Source organism: Gigantopelta aegis, chromosome 6 (assembly GCF_016097555.1).
Source record: "Gigantopelta aegis isolate Gae_Host chromosome 6, Gae_host_genome, whole genome shotgun sequence".
Classification (NCBI taxonomy): Eukaryota; Metazoa; Mollusca; class Gastropoda; order Neomphalida; family Peltospiridae; genus Gigantopelta; species Gigantopelta aegis.
The window spans coordinates 40,059,107-40,077,575 of NC_054704.1; the positions used below are offsets into that span (position 1 = coordinate 40,059,107).

At 33.5% G+C, this 18,469-nt stretch overlaps 1 protein-coding gene across 1 annotated transcript; it reads left to right on the forward strand.

Moving 5' to 3' along the window:
- The first annotated feature begins 211 nt into the window (after nt 1–211).
- Nucleotides 212–13,321, forward strand: LOC121376521. The gene is made up of 7 exons (XM_041504415.1): nt 212–270; nt 593–657; nt 3,543–3,659; nt 4,421–4,546; nt 6,323–6,480; nt 7,386–7,524; nt 12,460–13,321. Exons 2-7 carry the CDS (start codon nt 646–648, stop codon nt 12,544–12,546), a joined length of 639 nt encoding a protein of 212 aa, XP_041360349.1. The 5' UTR covers nt 212–270; nt 593–645; the 3' UTR covers nt 12,547–13,321.
- The last annotated feature ends 5,148 nt before the right edge of the window (nt 13,322–18,469 follow it).

The window sequence follows — 18,469 nt, forward strand, 5'->3', positions numbered from 1 at the left end:
CAGTGATAATATTGAGAAATGTATAACATGGCTACACAAGTATAATAACTTATCATCTGCTTATTCAAATACTAATGTAAATGTTATTTCTTCTCTGTTTTGTTATTATTATTATTATTATTATTATTATTATTTATGTGTTAATACAAATAAGAAATGTGCATATATTTATATATTACATAACAACAAATCTGTACAACACTGAAATAATAAGAATTCGCATAACTTCATTTCAGGAAATAGTGGCCCTGAATGACTCGCCATATGAAGGTTAGTTTTATATATGTAATAATAAGGTACTTTATATTCTTTAAATGCTCATTATTAGTTTTATGTTTATATCATATGTATCACTATTGCGTGGCTATAGATATCACTTATTCAGTTAATTTTAAATGAGTTGATCATGGTCGTGGTACACAAACTTGTTTTATATCAGAAAATGAAAAGTCGACAGAACTTGAATTTTAAAATAAGCTAGCTATTGTGCTCTTGTTTCAGTCAGTGTGCTGGATAGATATGTGGGCTCACGTGCATTAGATAAGCCACCTGGCTACATCATAACTAAGTACACATTGTTTTGCTGTTACAGATGCTCCAGACAAGTATCGAATCTGGGTTGATGGCAGACATGATTTCGTTGTAATGTGTCCACCAGTATGTAACTGTATAGTATTTACTTGTATGTACGTGTGGATGTATGTGCTGCTCGTGTGTGAATGGTTAGATGTCTACATATGTATGCATGAATATTAGTCCATGAGCCAGGATCCAAATGTGAGCATTTTGCTAATTTTCTGGTAGACTATTTGTCAAAATCATCTGCAACGTGATAGCTAAAGTAGCTTGTTTTGTTTTTTCTATACCCCTTTTAGTGCTCACATGATCCGTGGTATCAATGCATTTTAAAGGGTATCTGGAAATTATGCCTTGTGCCAGCTCAGTGATGCACGCAAACAGTGATTGGTCTTCAGTTCATTTTGCTGGTGTAAAAAGACTAATTTTGTCCAGCTTTTCGTATTCTAATTGTGTCATGATATTTGTTCTTGTTTATAGTCATTCACCCTTGTAGGTTGCATAGCACTGTTTTTCATCACGTCAATGGCAGTGTCCACTGAAACTGCCTTTGCAGTACAGATGTTCTCAGCAAAGGCATTTACTCAACTCTGAATGAGGCTTACTACCAGTACAATGAAATGTATTCATAATCCCTTTAAACCTTTCACCTTCGAAACTCTTTGTGAAGGCACGTTGATGTTCTACTATATTGTTTGTAGAAACAAACTTTAACCGAACCCTATTGTAAACTCTGAGTCCGGATATCTTTGTTCACTTTAAATTAGTGGTTTGATTAATAGGAATTCACCAACATATATTGTTGCCAGACATCTGATCAAAGATGCTGCCAATCCGAAGGATTCATACATATCTAGAACATGGGTAATGTGCTTAATAAGCTAGTGTGCATGTGTCATAATACATCTTGTCAAAGGAGAGCACCATGGAATCACTGATCTAATAGTACTAAAGAGCAATTCCCACATGACATGCTCATAGAAGACTAACAATACATTAATGTAACAATGAGGCATCACAAATGATGAACACTCTTCATTTCTGTGGCACAGACATTTTAACAAATATTTCCAGAGTTTCTTTAACTCTGGCAAAATGGTAGGCAGTCATATTGCTGTTCTCACATTCTTCAACCATACTGGTTTTTTCTTTGGTTGGCTTGCTGCTCAAATAGTAAACTGACCAGGCTAGTCTCATAAGACATCTAGAGTTATATACTATACTTGTACTTGTATGTTTTAACTTCAATGAATCAACTACATGTTCAGCAACAATACCTACATAAAAGCCTTGAAATCACATTCAAATGTTGCCTACAGTACAATAATGGTTTTCATGGGAAAATCTGATATGCTCTGGTTCAAATTGTCATCGTCAGCTCTGTACCTGATGAATTGATAGTAAGTAGGTATATTTGCGATGGTTCCTATTGATATGTTTGGTACTCGTATTGAATTCGGTCCAACTTTGCATTGTCAAAGTATCTGTGGTTGTCTACCTTGCTAGTCTCCAAATGAGATTATTTATTTTCAAGCAAATTCCGGTAAATGTTGGGGGGGGGGGGGGGGGGGGGGGGGGTCATCGGTAGCATTCATTAACAGTGACTGTCATCCAACACATTCACAAGAAAAATTAAATTTCAAATATTTCCTACACCAGAGAGCCATCTCCAGTCCATCAGTGTTCTTCTAAGCTAGGTTCGTCTATATAAGACTAAATGGTAGTTGAAGAATATTAAAATGCCTCTAATTTGAGGACACATAAAGCTATATTATTCGTCTTCAGCTGGGATTTTAAATCAATAAAACAGACTTTTAGTGGGTTTGTATTATTTTAAATAAAATGTTGTGAAGATATTCTAATGAGACATTGTAATGGCGTCTCACCAACATATAACTTCAAATTCACTTTAAAAGTAGGACAAGTAGAATTTAGTAGCCCAGTGTAGATTTGTGTGCATGAAAATCCCTGAAAAGAGAACATTTGGGGGTGTCAGCCCAAACTTAAAGTGATATTACTGTTATGGCATGGTGGAAATTGCATCACATAATGTTAAAATAAAAGTGTTGTGTGAGATCCTACCAAACAAGAGCTGATAACATTGCTTCTATTTCTGACAATTGTTATCCATGAACCTGTTTTACCTTATTTTTGCCTTGTTCATATTAGACATATTTTATAACGTGTTTTATTTTGATACTCTGTTGACAATTTCATTGAAATATTGCTGTTCAGGAAATAAGGGTAGGGTTATAAAATGGGTGATTATTCAGAAAGGCCTGTAACAAAAATGTATTTATAGGATGTGTGTGTGTGTGTGTGTATATATATATATTACTACTAATAACAATTTTCCAATACACTAACATATATATATAAATATATAAAAATATATAGATTATGAAATATATTACTACTAATAACAATTTAGAAATACACTAACTCCCAATCTGCCAAAGTTTGTAAACCTAAATCCTCATAAATGTTTATATTGCTTTTCATAGTCACCCTTTAGCCATTCTGTAAAGCTACAACAGACGGAAATGGGGGTAGGGTCACAAAACGGGTAGTTACACATACAAAGATGTGCGTCCTGCGTAAATGTTTCATCTATAAGGATGTAGGCCACGACAAAAATCACTATGAGCATTCGTCCCACCAGATAGTACAGACTGACCCCTCATGGACTATATATATGTGTGTGTGTGTGTGTGTGTGTGTGTGTGTGTGTGTGTGTGTGTGTGTGTTTATTTATATATTAAGATATGTTTATTATACTGACATACTTATTTGCATATCTGCCTGTCTGTATGTATGTTGTGTATCTGATAATATGGCATGTAGAATTTAGATCACCAGAACAAATGACGGTATGTATGAGTAATCACAGTAAAAATTCATTTCTCACAGGGTATAAATATTCTTTTTCTGTTGATAGCACGTGTTTTTTGTGTGTGTTTATTTAGTCGAAACTCTTGAAAAATGGATACTTGCTAACACCAGATCAAAAGGGGACAGAAGAAAGTTTCTGGAAACTTGTCATAGAAAATGAGTCTTACACCATCGTTACCTTGAGCAATGAGGTGAGCAATGCAACAACAAAAAACTGAAAAGTAATCTACAGTAAGAAATGTAATGCTATATAACTATTTCGCAGTAATACTCTAGTTAGAGTTTACCAGTTATAGGATACATGGACTTCATTATCTGTGTGCTTCGGTAGATCAATATAATATACTAATAATAAAAACAAAGGTTCACATAGTACACTATTCTTATTCACCGGCCTCGGTGGCGTCGTGGTTAGACCATCGGTCTACAGGCTGGTAGGTACTGGGTTCGGATCACAGTCGAGCCCATGTAGTGGCGACAGCGGGTTTCCTCTCAAAATCTGTGTGGTCCTTAACCATATGTCTGACGCCATATAACCGTAAATAAAATGTGTTGAGTGTGTCGTTAAATAAAACATTTCTTTCTTTCTCTAATTTACCTTTATGTTCAACTGTAATTCCAGTCAGTCGTTTTAAGAACCTTTATATTACTCGATATTCAAATTACGAAAAATACTGGTTAACATGAATAACGTCAAAACTGGAATGACGTCATTTTGCGTATGCCTACATACTAAAACAACTAGTGCATGAAGTGTTTTGATTTCACAACGCTGGACAACTGTCAATGGCATGTGTGTTACTTTTACAGTACTAAATGTCTTTTCATGAACAAAGCCGGTAGCGTCTGGTTAAGACTCCTTGCACAAGTGATAAATAAAAAGTATTAAGGTACTTAAGATTGTTTATTGATTTCAAATATAATGCATTTGTGTTTTCTTTCACATTGTCAGACCGGCAAAAACCTGATTCCGCGTCCAAGTCAGACCCTGACATATGGCAAGACAACAATCACTGCTCTTCAACAGACGTCTATCACCAATCAGATAACTGAGAAGACACTGCAAATTGAAACAAAGGTAAAGCGAAGATTTCAAAATGTCGACAATTAAACCTGCAATGTCAAGTACATGTTTTAATATATTACTTTTAAAATAGATCATGAGCTTTTGTTTTCTTTTTGTGATGCATCATTGTTCGATTTTCATTAGATCTTATTTATAATTAGGCCACATTCAAATCCAATGTTAGTACAATTCACTCCATTTAGACTGTATGGCAGAATGTTTCCTTTCTATGTCTGTGTTAACAAAATGTCAAAATAACCATATTAGTGTAAAATGGTGTGATGAGGCATCGTGAAACAAAATATTCATGTGTTTGTTTCACCCAAGTCTTTTATTGATGCATTTTATCATGAGCTTATCAAAACATTGTCTTGTGAAAAGATATAAATTTGAATATGTTACTAGTTTGTCATTGACATCAAATGGGCATGCTCGTCAGGACCTGGCAACATTGAACTTAATACAGCTGTAGAGGAATGTATTTCAAGGCTATTCATGTGGGGCTATAGAACATATCTACATGTCTTTTTTCTTAACTAAAATCTGAAAACTTCAAGAATTGTATAATATATACTAAAAGTTATTGTGACACACAAAAGACAAAGATAATTGATGATAAGTTTTTACAGCCGTGTATGAAACGTTATAACTTGGAAAGAGAAATGTCCCGAGGTATGGAAACGAACAATAGTCCATGAAAAGGTCGCACCTGCCATATGCAAATGAGCCACATCACTAGAGGGGGTCCAGAGCGAAGTTCACACAGTCAGTAGTGAGTGTGTCCACCTTGTGCATTGATACAGGCCTGGTACCGTCGTCTCACTGAGGCCACTAAACGCTGGAGAAAGGGGTGGTACGCTTGCTGCAACCTGTTTCGCAGATTCGTGGTTCGGATCCATGTATCTTGGCGAGGGGTTGTCACGGGAGGTCGGTCGCTACGGGGTCGGCCCCTGACTTGGTTGTTTTGTTGATATCGTTGACATAAGTGTCATATGGTGTTTCTGTGGACGTTGAATTGACGTGCGACATCACGCTGCGAGGTCCCAGATTCAAGCATCCCTATTACTCGTCATCTATCGTTGTCAGTGAGGCGTGGCATGACGAAATTGCATCAAACAGTTCACTAATGATGTTTTTCTGACTTCTGGACTTCTGAAAGCTGCACAGAGTGGCAATGATTTGCGACTGAATGTCTGGCCTTTTATGGTGAACACTGGACAGCATTTCTCCCGAATATTCCATGTTTCTTGCACAAAGCATGCAATCGCTGCAACACTGCTTGGATGTATTTCTTTGAGCTGTTTCATGCACATTTTCTCTGGTTTACATCCATAAATCCATTCACAAATTTATTACTCCAAACAATCCATGTCACAATAACTTTTGCCTTTGAGTATATTTACATACTAACGTTTTTGACAATACCATAATTGTTTTGGGTATAATAAAATTTATCTAAATACATTAAACTCCAATGAAAACGCATCAGTCAAAGTAGTAGTTGTAAAAAGGATATGAGGAAAAAACGTTTAAATTATTTTGTATGACTGCATATATACAGGTAAGCAATACATAACCCTAAGTTGTACAATTGTAAATGGTATGGGTTATTGTGTATTTTATAGCACCCTCTCCCATGCGATAGCAACAACAACTGAAAATTGGGCGGTGCGTTTCACTGGAGTTTATATAAGGTTTAACAAATGTTTTAAAATGTATATGTTAAGCCAGTTTTCATTGCTAAAATGATCTTGTTTTCTCATAAAACTTGTAAAAAAAAACTTTAAGGGAGACGGAGAGAAGCGACAGATTCAACATTACAGTATCGATGGATGGCTGCCCACAACTGATTCTTCAACACTGACATCCTGTCTGACAACAATCATGGAGAAGATACAGTCGCAACAAGAGAACGTGAGAATACACCCAGTCACGATTGTGTATAGGTTGGTTTCGTTTTCACTCATAAAACAAATAGTGTTAATATGGACTGCTATGGAACTTTCACTTTGATTAAACCTAGTATTGAGACTAAACACATTTTAAAATATTCTTTTATATAATTTGAACACTTAATAAAAGCTTTTAGGCATATTTGTGTTTATTTTCATTCTTCTTTTAATGTGAAACTTACCTTGCTATCATATGACTAGCAACTAACAACAAATGTTTATACAAATGTTTCTAATGTGAAATATGTTTAAATGTACATATAATTAGTTTACTTGTCAATAAGTTAAATACCGGTAACAATCTTCCTAATGTCCCCACTATGTATTAGTGTCATGGGTTTTTTTTTTTTATTATATACAAACAATGAACACGAAAATACTAAGAGTGGCGTTCTGAATTGAAGTAGGTGCAAAGTGACGTTATTTTCTAATTGTTACCTGCATAGATGTCCTGCTAAAGCCTTAATCAAAATTAGAGATATTTTATGTTTTGCTTGTGTTTTGTTTTTCACACTTTGTGGGGTTTTTTAATGATTCATGAAATGTTTTTGAAAATGAGAAACTGTATTGTATTATGATTATCATTATATAATCATGACAAATGTAAGACGTTTAAAATGCCTGTTGTTATATATAGTAGCAGGTCATCAAAATGCTAAAACGATGTAATAACATGTAATAAATAAAACAACGGTTGGGTATACTTTTGATTAGGACTTTAATTTAAAGGAAAAACATAATAATTATTCCCTAACAGCAAGTACAGGCATTACTGCCATACTCTCACATTGTAATTCTGTATTATTCTACATTTTCATGAAATCCATCTGAATACTGTATGCAATACCATAGTTTTGGTCTGTTTAACTTGACACCATAGTTTTGATTTTTAACTACAGGAAATCTGAGGCCAAAAACGCTATAACTCTGTGCATCACAAACAACATCATGACTGGTATGAGGCTGGACACAGAAGTTGAAATATTCAACAACGTCAGGATATTTCAGACAGTTCTTCCGAATGTAAAATTCACAAAGGTAAAGATGCATTTTAGCAACAATTTATAATTTTGGAGATTACGATTACGTTTTGACGCGATATACTACCCTTAAGCCCATTTGGCTAATTGACTATAATAGTAATAGCTTACATATATACTCTTATTGGCTGTTTGAAGTAATAGCTCTTACATATATACTCTTATTGGCTGTTTGAAGTAATAGCTCTTACATATATACTTAATGGCTGTTTGAAGTAATAGCTCTTACATATATACTCTTATTGGCTGTTTGAAGTAATAGCTCTTACATATATACTCTTATTGGCTGTTTGAAGTAATAGCTCTTACATATATACTCTTAATGGCTGTTTGAAGTAATAGCTCTTACATATACACTTAATGGCTGTTTGAAGTAATAGCTCTTACATATATACTTAATGGCTGTTTGAAGTAATAGCTCTTACATATATACTCTTAATGGCTGTTTGAAGTAATAGCTCTTACATATATACTCTTATTGGCTGTTTGAAGTAATAGCTCTTACATATATACTCTTAATGGCTGTTTGAAGTAATAGCTCTTACATATATACTCTTATTGGCTGTTTGAAGTAATAGCTCTTACATATACACTTAATGGCTGTTTGAAGTAATAGCTCTTACATATATACTCTTATTGGCTGTTTGAAGTAATAGCTCTTACATATATACTCTTAATGGCTGTTTGAAGTAATAGCTCTTACATATATACTCTTATTGGCTGTTTGAAGTAATAGCTCTTACATATATACTCTTATTGGCTGTTTGAAGTAATAGCTCTTACATATATACTCTTATTGGCTGTTTGAAGTAATAGCTCTTACATATATACTCTTATTGGCTGTTTGAAGTAATAGCTCTTACATATATACTCTTATTGGCTGTTTGAAGTAATAGCTCTTACATATATACTCTTATTGGCTGTTTGAAGTAATAGCTCTTACATATATACTCTTATTGGCTGTTTGAAGTAATAGCTCTTACATATATACTCTTATTGGCTGTTTGAAGTAATAGCTCTTACATATATACTCTTATTGGCTGTTTGAAGTAATAGCTCTTACATATATAATATAGCTCTCTTACTCTTAATGGCTGTTTGAAGTAATAGCTCTTACATATATACTCTTATTGGCTGTTTGAAGTAATAGCTCTTACATATATACTCTTATTGGCTGTTTGAAGTAATAGCTCTTACATATACACTTAATGGCTGTTTTAAGTAATAGCTCTTACATATATACTCTTATTGGCTGTTTGAAGTAATAGCTCTTACATATACACTTAATGGCTGTTTGAAGTAATAGCTCTTACATATATACTCTTATTGGCTGTTTGTAATAGCTGGCTGTTTGAAGTAATAGCTCTTACATATATACTCTTATTGGCTGTTTGAAGTAATAGCTCTTACATATATACTCTTAATGGCTGTTTGAAGTAATAGCTCTTACATATATACTCTTAATGGCTGTTTGAAGTAATTTGGCTGCTCTTACATATATACTCTTATTGGCTGTTTGAAGTAATAGCTCTTACATATATACTCTTAATGGCTGTTTGAAGTAATAGCTCTTACATATATACTCTTATTGGCTGTTTGAAGTAATAGCTCTTACATATATACTCTTATTGGCTGTTTGAAGTAATAGCTCTTACATATACACTTAATGGCTGTTTGAAGTAATAGCTCTTACTTACTCTTATGGCTGTTTGAAGTAATAGCTCTTACATATATACTCTTATTGGCTGTTTGAAGTAATAGCTCTTACATATATACTCTTATTGGCTGTTTGAAGTAATAGCTCTTACATATATACTCTTATTGGCTGTTTGAAGTAATAGCTCTTACATATATACTCTTATTGGCTGTTTGAAGTAATAGCTCTTACATATATACTCTTATTGGCTGTTTGAAGTAATAGCTCTTACATATATACTCTTATTGGCTGTTTGAAGTAATAGCTCTTACATATATACTCTTATTGGCTGTTTGAAGTAATAGCTCTTACATATATACTCTTAATGGCTGTTTGAAGTAATAGCTCTTACATATATACTCTTATTGGCTGTTTTGAGTAATAGCTCTTACATATATACTTAATGGCTGTTTGAAGTAATAGCTCTTACATATACTCTTATTGGCTGTTTGAAGTAATAGCTCTTACATATATACTCTTATTGGCTGTTTGAAGTAATAGCTCTTACATATACACTTAATGGCTGTTTGAAGTAATAGCTCTTATAACTCTTATTGGCTGTTTGAAGTAATAGCTCTTACATATATACTCTTATTGAAGTAATAGCTCTTACATATATACTCTTATTGGCTGTTTGAAGTAATAGCTCTTACATATATACTCTTAATGGCTGTTTGAAGTAATAGCTCTTACATATATACTCTTATGGCTGTTTGAAGTAATAGCTCTTACATATATACTCTTAATGGCTGTTTGAAGTAATAGCTCTTACATATATACTCTTATATGGCTGTTTGAAGTAATAGCTCTTACATATATACTCTTAATAGCTGGCTGTTTGAAGTAATAGCTCTTACATATATACTCTTATTGGCTGTTTGAAGTAATAGCTCTTACATATATACTCTTATTGGCTGTTTGAAGTAATAGCTCTTACATATATACTCTTAATGGCTGTTTGAAGTAATAGCTCTTACATATATACTCTTATTGGCTGTTTGAAGTAATAGCTCTTACATATACACTTAATGGCTGTTTGAAGTAATAGCTCTTACATATATACTCTTATTGGCTGTTTGAAGTAATAGCTCTTACATATACACTTAATGGCTGTTTGAAGTAATAGCTCTTACATATATACTCTTAATGGCTGTTTGAAGTAATAGCTCTTACATATATACTCTTAATGGCTGTTTGAAGTAATAGCTCTTACATATATACACTTAATGGCTGTTTGAAGTATTGGCTGTTTGAAGTAATATCTTACATATATACTCTTATTGGCTGTTTGAAGTAATAGCTCTTACATATATACTCTTAATGGCTGTTTGAAGTAATAGCTCTTACATATATACTCTTATTGGCTGTTTGAAGTAATAGCTCTTACATATATACTCTTATTGGCTGTTTGAAGTAATAGCTCTTACATATACACTTAATGGCTGTTTGAAGTAATAGCTCTTACATATATACTCTTATTGGCTGTTTGAAGTAATAGCTCTTACATATATACTCTTATTGGCTGTTTGAAGTAATAGCTCTTACATATATACTCTTATTGGCTGTTTGAAGTAATAGCTCTTACATATATACTCTTTGGCTGTTTGAAGTAATAGCTCTTACATATATACTCTTATTGGCTGTTTGAAGTAATAGCTCTTACATATATACTCTTAATGGCTGTTTGAAGTAATAGCTCTTACATATATACTCTTATTGGCTGTTTGAAGTAATAGCTCTTACATATATACTCTTATTGGCTGTTTGAAGTAATAGCTCTTACATATATACTCTTATTGGCTGTTTGAAGTAATAGCTCTTACATATATACTCTTATTGGCTGTTTGAAGTAATAGCTCTTACATATATACTCTTAATGGCTGTTTGAAGTAATAGCTCTTACATATATACTCTTAATGGCTGTTTGAAGTAATAGCTCTTACATATATACTCTTATTGGCTGTTTGAAGTAATAGCTCTTACATATACTTATGGCTGTTTGAAGTAATAGCTCTTACATATATACTACTTATTGGCTGTTTGGCTGGCTGTTTGAAGTAATAGCTCTACTTACTCTTATTGGCTGTTTGAAGTAATAGCTCTTACATATATACTCTTATGGCTGTTTGAAGTAATAGCTCTTACATATATACTCTTAATGGCTGTTTGAAGTAATAGCTCTTACATATATACATGGCTGTTTGAAGTAATAGCTCTTACATATATACTCTTATGGCTGTTTGAAGTAATAGCTTACATTACATGAAGTAATAGCTCTTACATATTACTCTTATGGCTGTTTGAAGTAATAGCTCTTACATATATACTCTTAATGGCTGTTTGAAGTAATAGCTCTTACATATATACTCTTATGGCTGTTTGAAGTAATAGCTCTTACATATATACTCTTAATGGCTGTTTGAAGTAATAGCTCTTACATATATACTCTTAATGGCTGTTTGAAGTAATAGCTCTTACATATATACTCTTAATGGCTGTTTGAAGTAATAGCTCTTACATATATACTCTTATGGCTGTTTGAAGTAATAGCTCTTACATATATACTCTTAATGGCTGTTTGAAGTAATAGCTCTTACATATAGCTCTTACATATATACTTTATGGCTGTTTGAAGTAATAGCTCTTACATATATATACTCTTAATGGCTGTTTGAAGTAATAGCTCTTACATATATACTCTTAATGGCTGTTTTGAAGTAATAGCTCTTACTCTTATTGGCTGTTTATAATAGCTCTTACATATATACTCTTATGGCTGTTTGAAGTAATAGCTCTTACTTATATATACACTTAATGGCTGTTTGAAGTAATAGCTCCAAAGAATATGACAGCCGTGTTAAAAATGGTCGCATACATTAAGTTTTTGTTTATAGAATTCATCTTTGTATGCGATATTTAATTGTGAACGGTAGTCGACTGGCAATCGGCTCCAAAGATCTTATAAAACCTTTGCTAGAACAAAAATGGCAGTTGGAAGTCCAGATGTAAGAGGAAAAGCGATCACAAAGATAGGAAATCTATAAAACAAAAACGCCTTAAAATACATATGTGCGGGCCAGTGTGGTCCTTAACTTAAGATAGTAGATAATGTAGATAATGTAGAATCAAAACACAGCAACAGAATATTGTTCAGCTAGACATAAAGGACACTTCTAAAAAGTAAATCGCACTTTTGTACCAGGGCCTTTGATTTACTTTGTCGTTTTAATATTTCAGAAGGACTTTATCTTCTTCTGCAACTTCGCCTTCATGAAACTTGAAGACTCCTCGCTTTATGCGAATTGCCCTTCATCGAGCAAGTGAGATAGACTTTAAAACGCAACTGACTGCTGCCGATGATGCTGGCAATTACGAAGATGTTCCAATACACCGTGTGACATTTTATGCTCTTTTTATCTCCAGTTAGAGCCTTTTTTCTAATATTCAAATATGTTTCATGATTATTATGCATAACCAATAATCACAGAATGTACATACATGTTTGTTTCTTACATTTATTTTTTTGTAACAGTTTTTTAATATTGATTTGTTGGATCTTATAGATTGTAAATTGTTGTTTAAGACCTAAAAGCATTGTATGTTTCAGGGAACATGACCTTACCTAGCAAAACGGGCCGAACTTAATTTCTTTTTGATTTTTAAATTTTATTAATATGCAAGCGTATGGCACCTTCCCTGAAACATGTTTAGCCCAGATAATTTTGATGTCAGTTTTAAGTTGCCGAATGTTTAAAAGACTGCCACAGTGTACAAATAATATTGTGTCGAAAATACCAAAATGTGAAAACAGATTTGCGTAATCTGAGCAATCTTGTCGGACACCAGATACAGCCCTGATAGCTTTAGCTTTCATGGCGCCAACACCCGGACATTAAATGTGATTAATAGTGTAGATCTGTTTCGCATGAATTTTGAATATTTACAGTGCAACATTGTGTACAGCAACTGACAGTTACTGATTATATTATTAGTTTTTTAAGATAACTTATGTTTAATGCAAACTAATGCTTTTAACATTCGGTAATGTATTGTAATACGTATCGCAATCTATTTACATACATAGCAAATCACTGATGGTTGCGGGAAACAATTATTTTGTCAATTATAATGTATATCTTATTGTACAAAAATAATACATACATATATATATATATATATATATATATATATATATATATATATATATATATATATATATATATATAAGGATTTTGTTTTACATATATGTGCTTTTTTATACTTGTGTTATACAAATTAATGAACTGGACTAACCTCAATGAGCGATTGCTATTGCCTAAACAGTTTTAAATGTACTTCGCCAACGAAATAATTAGAAAAATATTTCTGTACACAAGCGTACGAGACGAGGTAGGGAGGGCAACTATCCCCTAGTGCCGGAGCAAAACCTCAAATTCGGGTAAACATTATACAGATATTCGGGCAAAATGTGCTAACCTGAGACCCTTTTATCATGTATTTCCATGAGTCTACCCTCAAAATTAGTTGTAATACATGCATAGTGATTCGTTTACAACCCCATATAGCTGTTTGGTAGTAATGCTAATATGAATAAATGTTGTTTTCCGGATTCGGGCATTTTCGTTTAATTCGGGCAAAAGCCAGCCTGCCCCTTACAAACATGGGAGCCCGTACGCCTATGTTATATAAAATACTTAGTTTTTTACTTGGAATATCATTCTGTACACATGTATGTGTGCCTTCAGGAGCTATAGAAAGTTGTTTCTGTTTGTTCCAATACTGGTTCACACTACAAGTTGAAGTCATCGCATAGTGAATTTGGAACCATATATTGTGATCATGTTAAAGGGACAGTCCTGAGTTTACAACATTGTATGTTTCCGACCAATAGAGCCATTTCGATGACGTAACATACAAATTAAATACATTTTCCTGTTTAGAATACCAGTGTCATTTACAAACCAGAGCCCATACCGGATTTTACCTCCCAATAATTTTGTGCGTACGAAAAAAATATATATCACGAATTAAATAAAAACTGAGTGCTACAAACATTAGTATACGACCGCAAACGCATTTCATATACAGACACTGGTATTCTAAACAAGAAAAAGTGTTTAGTATGAAATAGTAGTCGCCAACAAGGCTCTGTTATCGCAAACATCTTACAATGGCTGCAAACTTAGGACAGTCCCTTTAAGTTCTCCATTGTAGGCAGGGCACCCGACAGATAATCGTTCCTGCATATCCCAACTATCATAACTTCTTTTGCAGTCACTCTTGGATAGAGATACTGTTGAATATGCTAATAACCGACTTGTATCTTCAATGTTACGGCTTCTATTATGCATTTTAAATGTATTGTATTGTTTTGATGTATTACTGATCAGTAGATTAACACACTGTTAGTTTTCTCAGAAAAATAAGACTTTTGTTTTGATGGCGAAGTAGTACTTTAATGTAAACCAATGATTTTCGCACATTGGTATTTGAAGACGTACAGCAGTTCATTTACGTAGAATCCGCCACCCCCATTATTTTCATAAATTAAACTGTATTCTTATTGTAAATATATACGCATTGCATTATTTTACATATATTGGTTTCTTTCCTTTTTTGTATATTTGTGAAAATATAGTTTTGAATGCTATTTTATTTTAAAGAGGTCTAAATTGCGCTATCGGTTACACAAATTTATTAATAAAATCGAATTAAAACAATTATGCGCGTTGCCATTACATCAGGTTGCAGTACTTGGCACAAGTACAGTTCTAACAGTTATAGTTTATGTATATTTTCAATATTTGTAAAACATGGAGACATGACTTGCATTAAATAAATGGGTTCGTATACAATGGCCTCGTGTATTCAGAGTAGGCTGTGTACTGCCTACGTTACGTTTTAACTGGATCTTCGTATTTGTATCCAATTACGGTTGAAGTACGCTGCCGTGGACACTCACCTCAGGTTTGTGGGCTATATGTACAGTATAGTGGGTCAATGATAACTGTAAGTAGTTAATGTGAGAGAAGTCGGGGTACTTGTCGTACACCTCCATATTGCGCCGTTCAAACTGGCTCTGTGTTGGAGTCGGTACCGGGATCGGGATGCGAACCCAATATTTAACAGCCTTAAGTCTGACGGCTTAACCACAACACCATTGAGGCTAGTACGTTACTAATTTATTCACACTTTTTCTTGTATATTTTACTGAGAGCTGGTGGATTCGTTTGATCCCGAGTGCAGCAAAAAGCATATTGTATTACATTGATTGCTGAATATTAAATATTACATCTCCATTGAAATGAGTGTTGGACACGATTCATTTTTACTACGATTCATTGACCATATTTTAGTGGTCCTATTGGATGTGTGGTTAATGTCACTGACTATCAAATGCCGTGCAAAGTGTAACTAGCTAGTTTCAAATCCGTCAATTCACACTTAGTTTGTTTTGGGGTTTTTTGGGTTTGTTTGGGGGGGGGGGGGGTTTGGGGGGGGGGGGGGGGTATTGTTTTCGTTTATTATGTTATTGGGTTGTTTTTTTTTTCCTTTTTATCGTAAAAATGTATGCCAGTTTGTCTTTTAACACATTTTACAGATCTAGAACACTGTAGCTGCGGTTTTTACTTTTTTAACAACGCCCATGCTGTTTGCGAGTAATTCCAACATAAAGCCTTTTTAGATATTTATATATATATATTTGTATATTTTCTGTTTATTAGTAAACTATGTTTCTAGTTTTAATTGTTATATGCATATTAACTGAAGTACCTTCCCTAACACTTTAGCGAACGCATACTGCTAGTTATCATAATCCTATTATCGGTGCAAACACAAAAGAGATGCAATATTTAGTGCAAAATGAAATATAAATAGTTTTATATTCACGACAATCACGGTCTATGACTATCATACGTTACACGTTAAGATTCCCGTTAAACTTGTGATAGACTATATTAATCACTGACAGAACAACAAAATAGTTTTCTGTTACTATCAATTATACTTATTTAGTAGAACATTCTCATATTCCTTAAGAATTCAACCAAATGTTTTAAACACGTTGTCCTGAATTTGCTTCTATTGTTGAGATGTTGTCAACTATCAGAACATTTTTACTTTTCATCTTAAATGCATCTTTTTTTAGATTAGCAGTGTCTTTATATTCAATGTATTTTTGTACGTTGGAAACAATTTACACTGTCAGCAAGTTCAGGACAGTCTATTCAAAGATTTAAGCATCTCTAAAATGTTAATATGTTCTGTCTTTCCATCTGATCTTTAGTAGTTATTTCGTGTTGGTTTATATTGACATCTGTGGTAGCTGTACTCAGCCGGTGGGTCAGGATATTCTCAGCTTTTGCGAATACCTGACCTATTCACTGTTTTGACAGTGATTCATATGATTACAACGAGTTCTGTCCAATAGTAGTTTTCATTAACTCAATAGATTGACAGTCCGACTATACATTGTTCAGATATGTGTTCAGTCATGATTGCGGGTAATCGTTTTGTTCTTCAGATTAACGTCTTCGTTGTCAGGTGTCGACTATAAATAAAATAAAATGCCATCGTCTCAATTATATGACCAATAATTATACATTTCAATCATCATTCATACTATATATTTAAAGCATATTTTAACGTTGGCACACTGCTATTAATCGAAACGTACTTTCACGTGTTACTATCGAGGGTTGGATAAGCCATATAATTGTTTTGTACACCATAAAAGGCAATCTTTCCAAGACTAGCATATTAAAGGCATACTGTCACAGATTTAAGGACCTTATTTCTCTAAAAATGGATAATAAATAGCTATTGCATCACCTTAACTGAACCATGATGGAGTGAAATCCATGTCAACTCTCTCGGCAATTTTAGTTTTTGAATTATGGACCATTGCCATAATTCAATTATTTGTACAAAATATCGTTATTAAATGGAGTATGGTGGTTATAAAGATGGTCGAATAAAGTACATTTAAGGATAAATGAAATTATTTTTGCTCAGGTAATACTTTGTTAGACCATTAAATAGGGCAGTGGTCTGTGACAGTATGCCTTTAACAATTAATATGGGCTTACTGAGGGGATTCAACTGCTGGAGCAAAACCTCAAAATCGGGCAAAAATTATACAGATATTCGGACAAAATGTGCTAACTTGAGATCTTTTTGGCATGTATTTCCATCATTCTACCCTCAAAATTAGTTGTAATACATGTCACAATGTGTAGTGATTCGTTTGCAACCCTATATAGCTGTTGGGCAGTAATGCTAATACGATTAAATTATATTTTTTCCAGATTCGGGCATTTTCGTTTTATTCGAACATAAGCCCCCCCCCCCCCCCCCCCAAAAAAAAGGGGGGGGGGCGTACGCCTATGAGTAAAGTTAAAAGTCATATTTTTATAATGATATTTAAGTTTTAATTTGCTTGGGATAAATCTCTGGTATTTTTGTTTTCAATATAGGGATGAACGCAACTAATGGAATAGTCACTCACTGTAAAGCACTTGGAAACCAGTTCTGTCCTTAGCCTCCGAGTGGTGCATTAACGATTAGATTATTAGTAACAATGCAAGTGAAACAGTACGCCTGGCTTTTTAAATAATTTGTCTTCAACCATGCATAAAAATAGTATTTAAGCTAAACAATGTGATGGTAATTCGTTGACAATTGTTAAAATTTCTTGTAACAACAGATGTTATGAGTATGGTATGGGTTCAAAACGTAATAAATGTTTTTTATATAAGTTTTAGCATTATTTAGTATATAGTTTCACGCAAATGCGTCAGTAAACTTTTGACCCCCATGTTGCTGTATTGTTGGTTGTTTTTGTGTGTGTGTGTGTGGGGGGGGGGGGGGGGGATTTATTGAAGGACATTGTAAATTTGATAGATCATATTCTGAATACATCAAATATGAATTTCAATTATTCCACTCATTTCTGTCAGTGGACCAACCGACCATTATTATTAACCATATGTACGTTCTCATTTTTAACCATAGCATTTTCTAAACTACATATTTTTGGAATTCATTAAATCATGCTTGACGGGAATCTTAACCTGATACACACATACATGCGTCTATGAATAGTTTACCATCTTAATCTTTTTAAATCCAGATATTTAAAACTGATCCTGAGCGTATGTCATTTATTAGATTTAAAAATGTAATTATATATGATGTTTTTGGACAGGATTGAAAATAAAAATAAATGTATTGTATCTCACTGAAA

What these genes read in the sequence shown, in the direction of transcription:
- LOC121376521 (XM_041504415.1), top strand. An exon ending in CACTGCAAATTGAAACAAAG is followed by an intron (nt 4,547 to 6,322) that starts GTAAAGCGAAGA and finishes AAAAACTTTAAG; the next exon opens with GGAGACGGAGAGAAGCGACA. An exon ending in CGAATGTAAAATTCACAAAG is followed by an intron (nt 7,525 to 12,459) that starts GTAAAGATGCAT and finishes TTAATATTTCAG; the next exon opens with AAGGACTTTATCTTCTTCTG.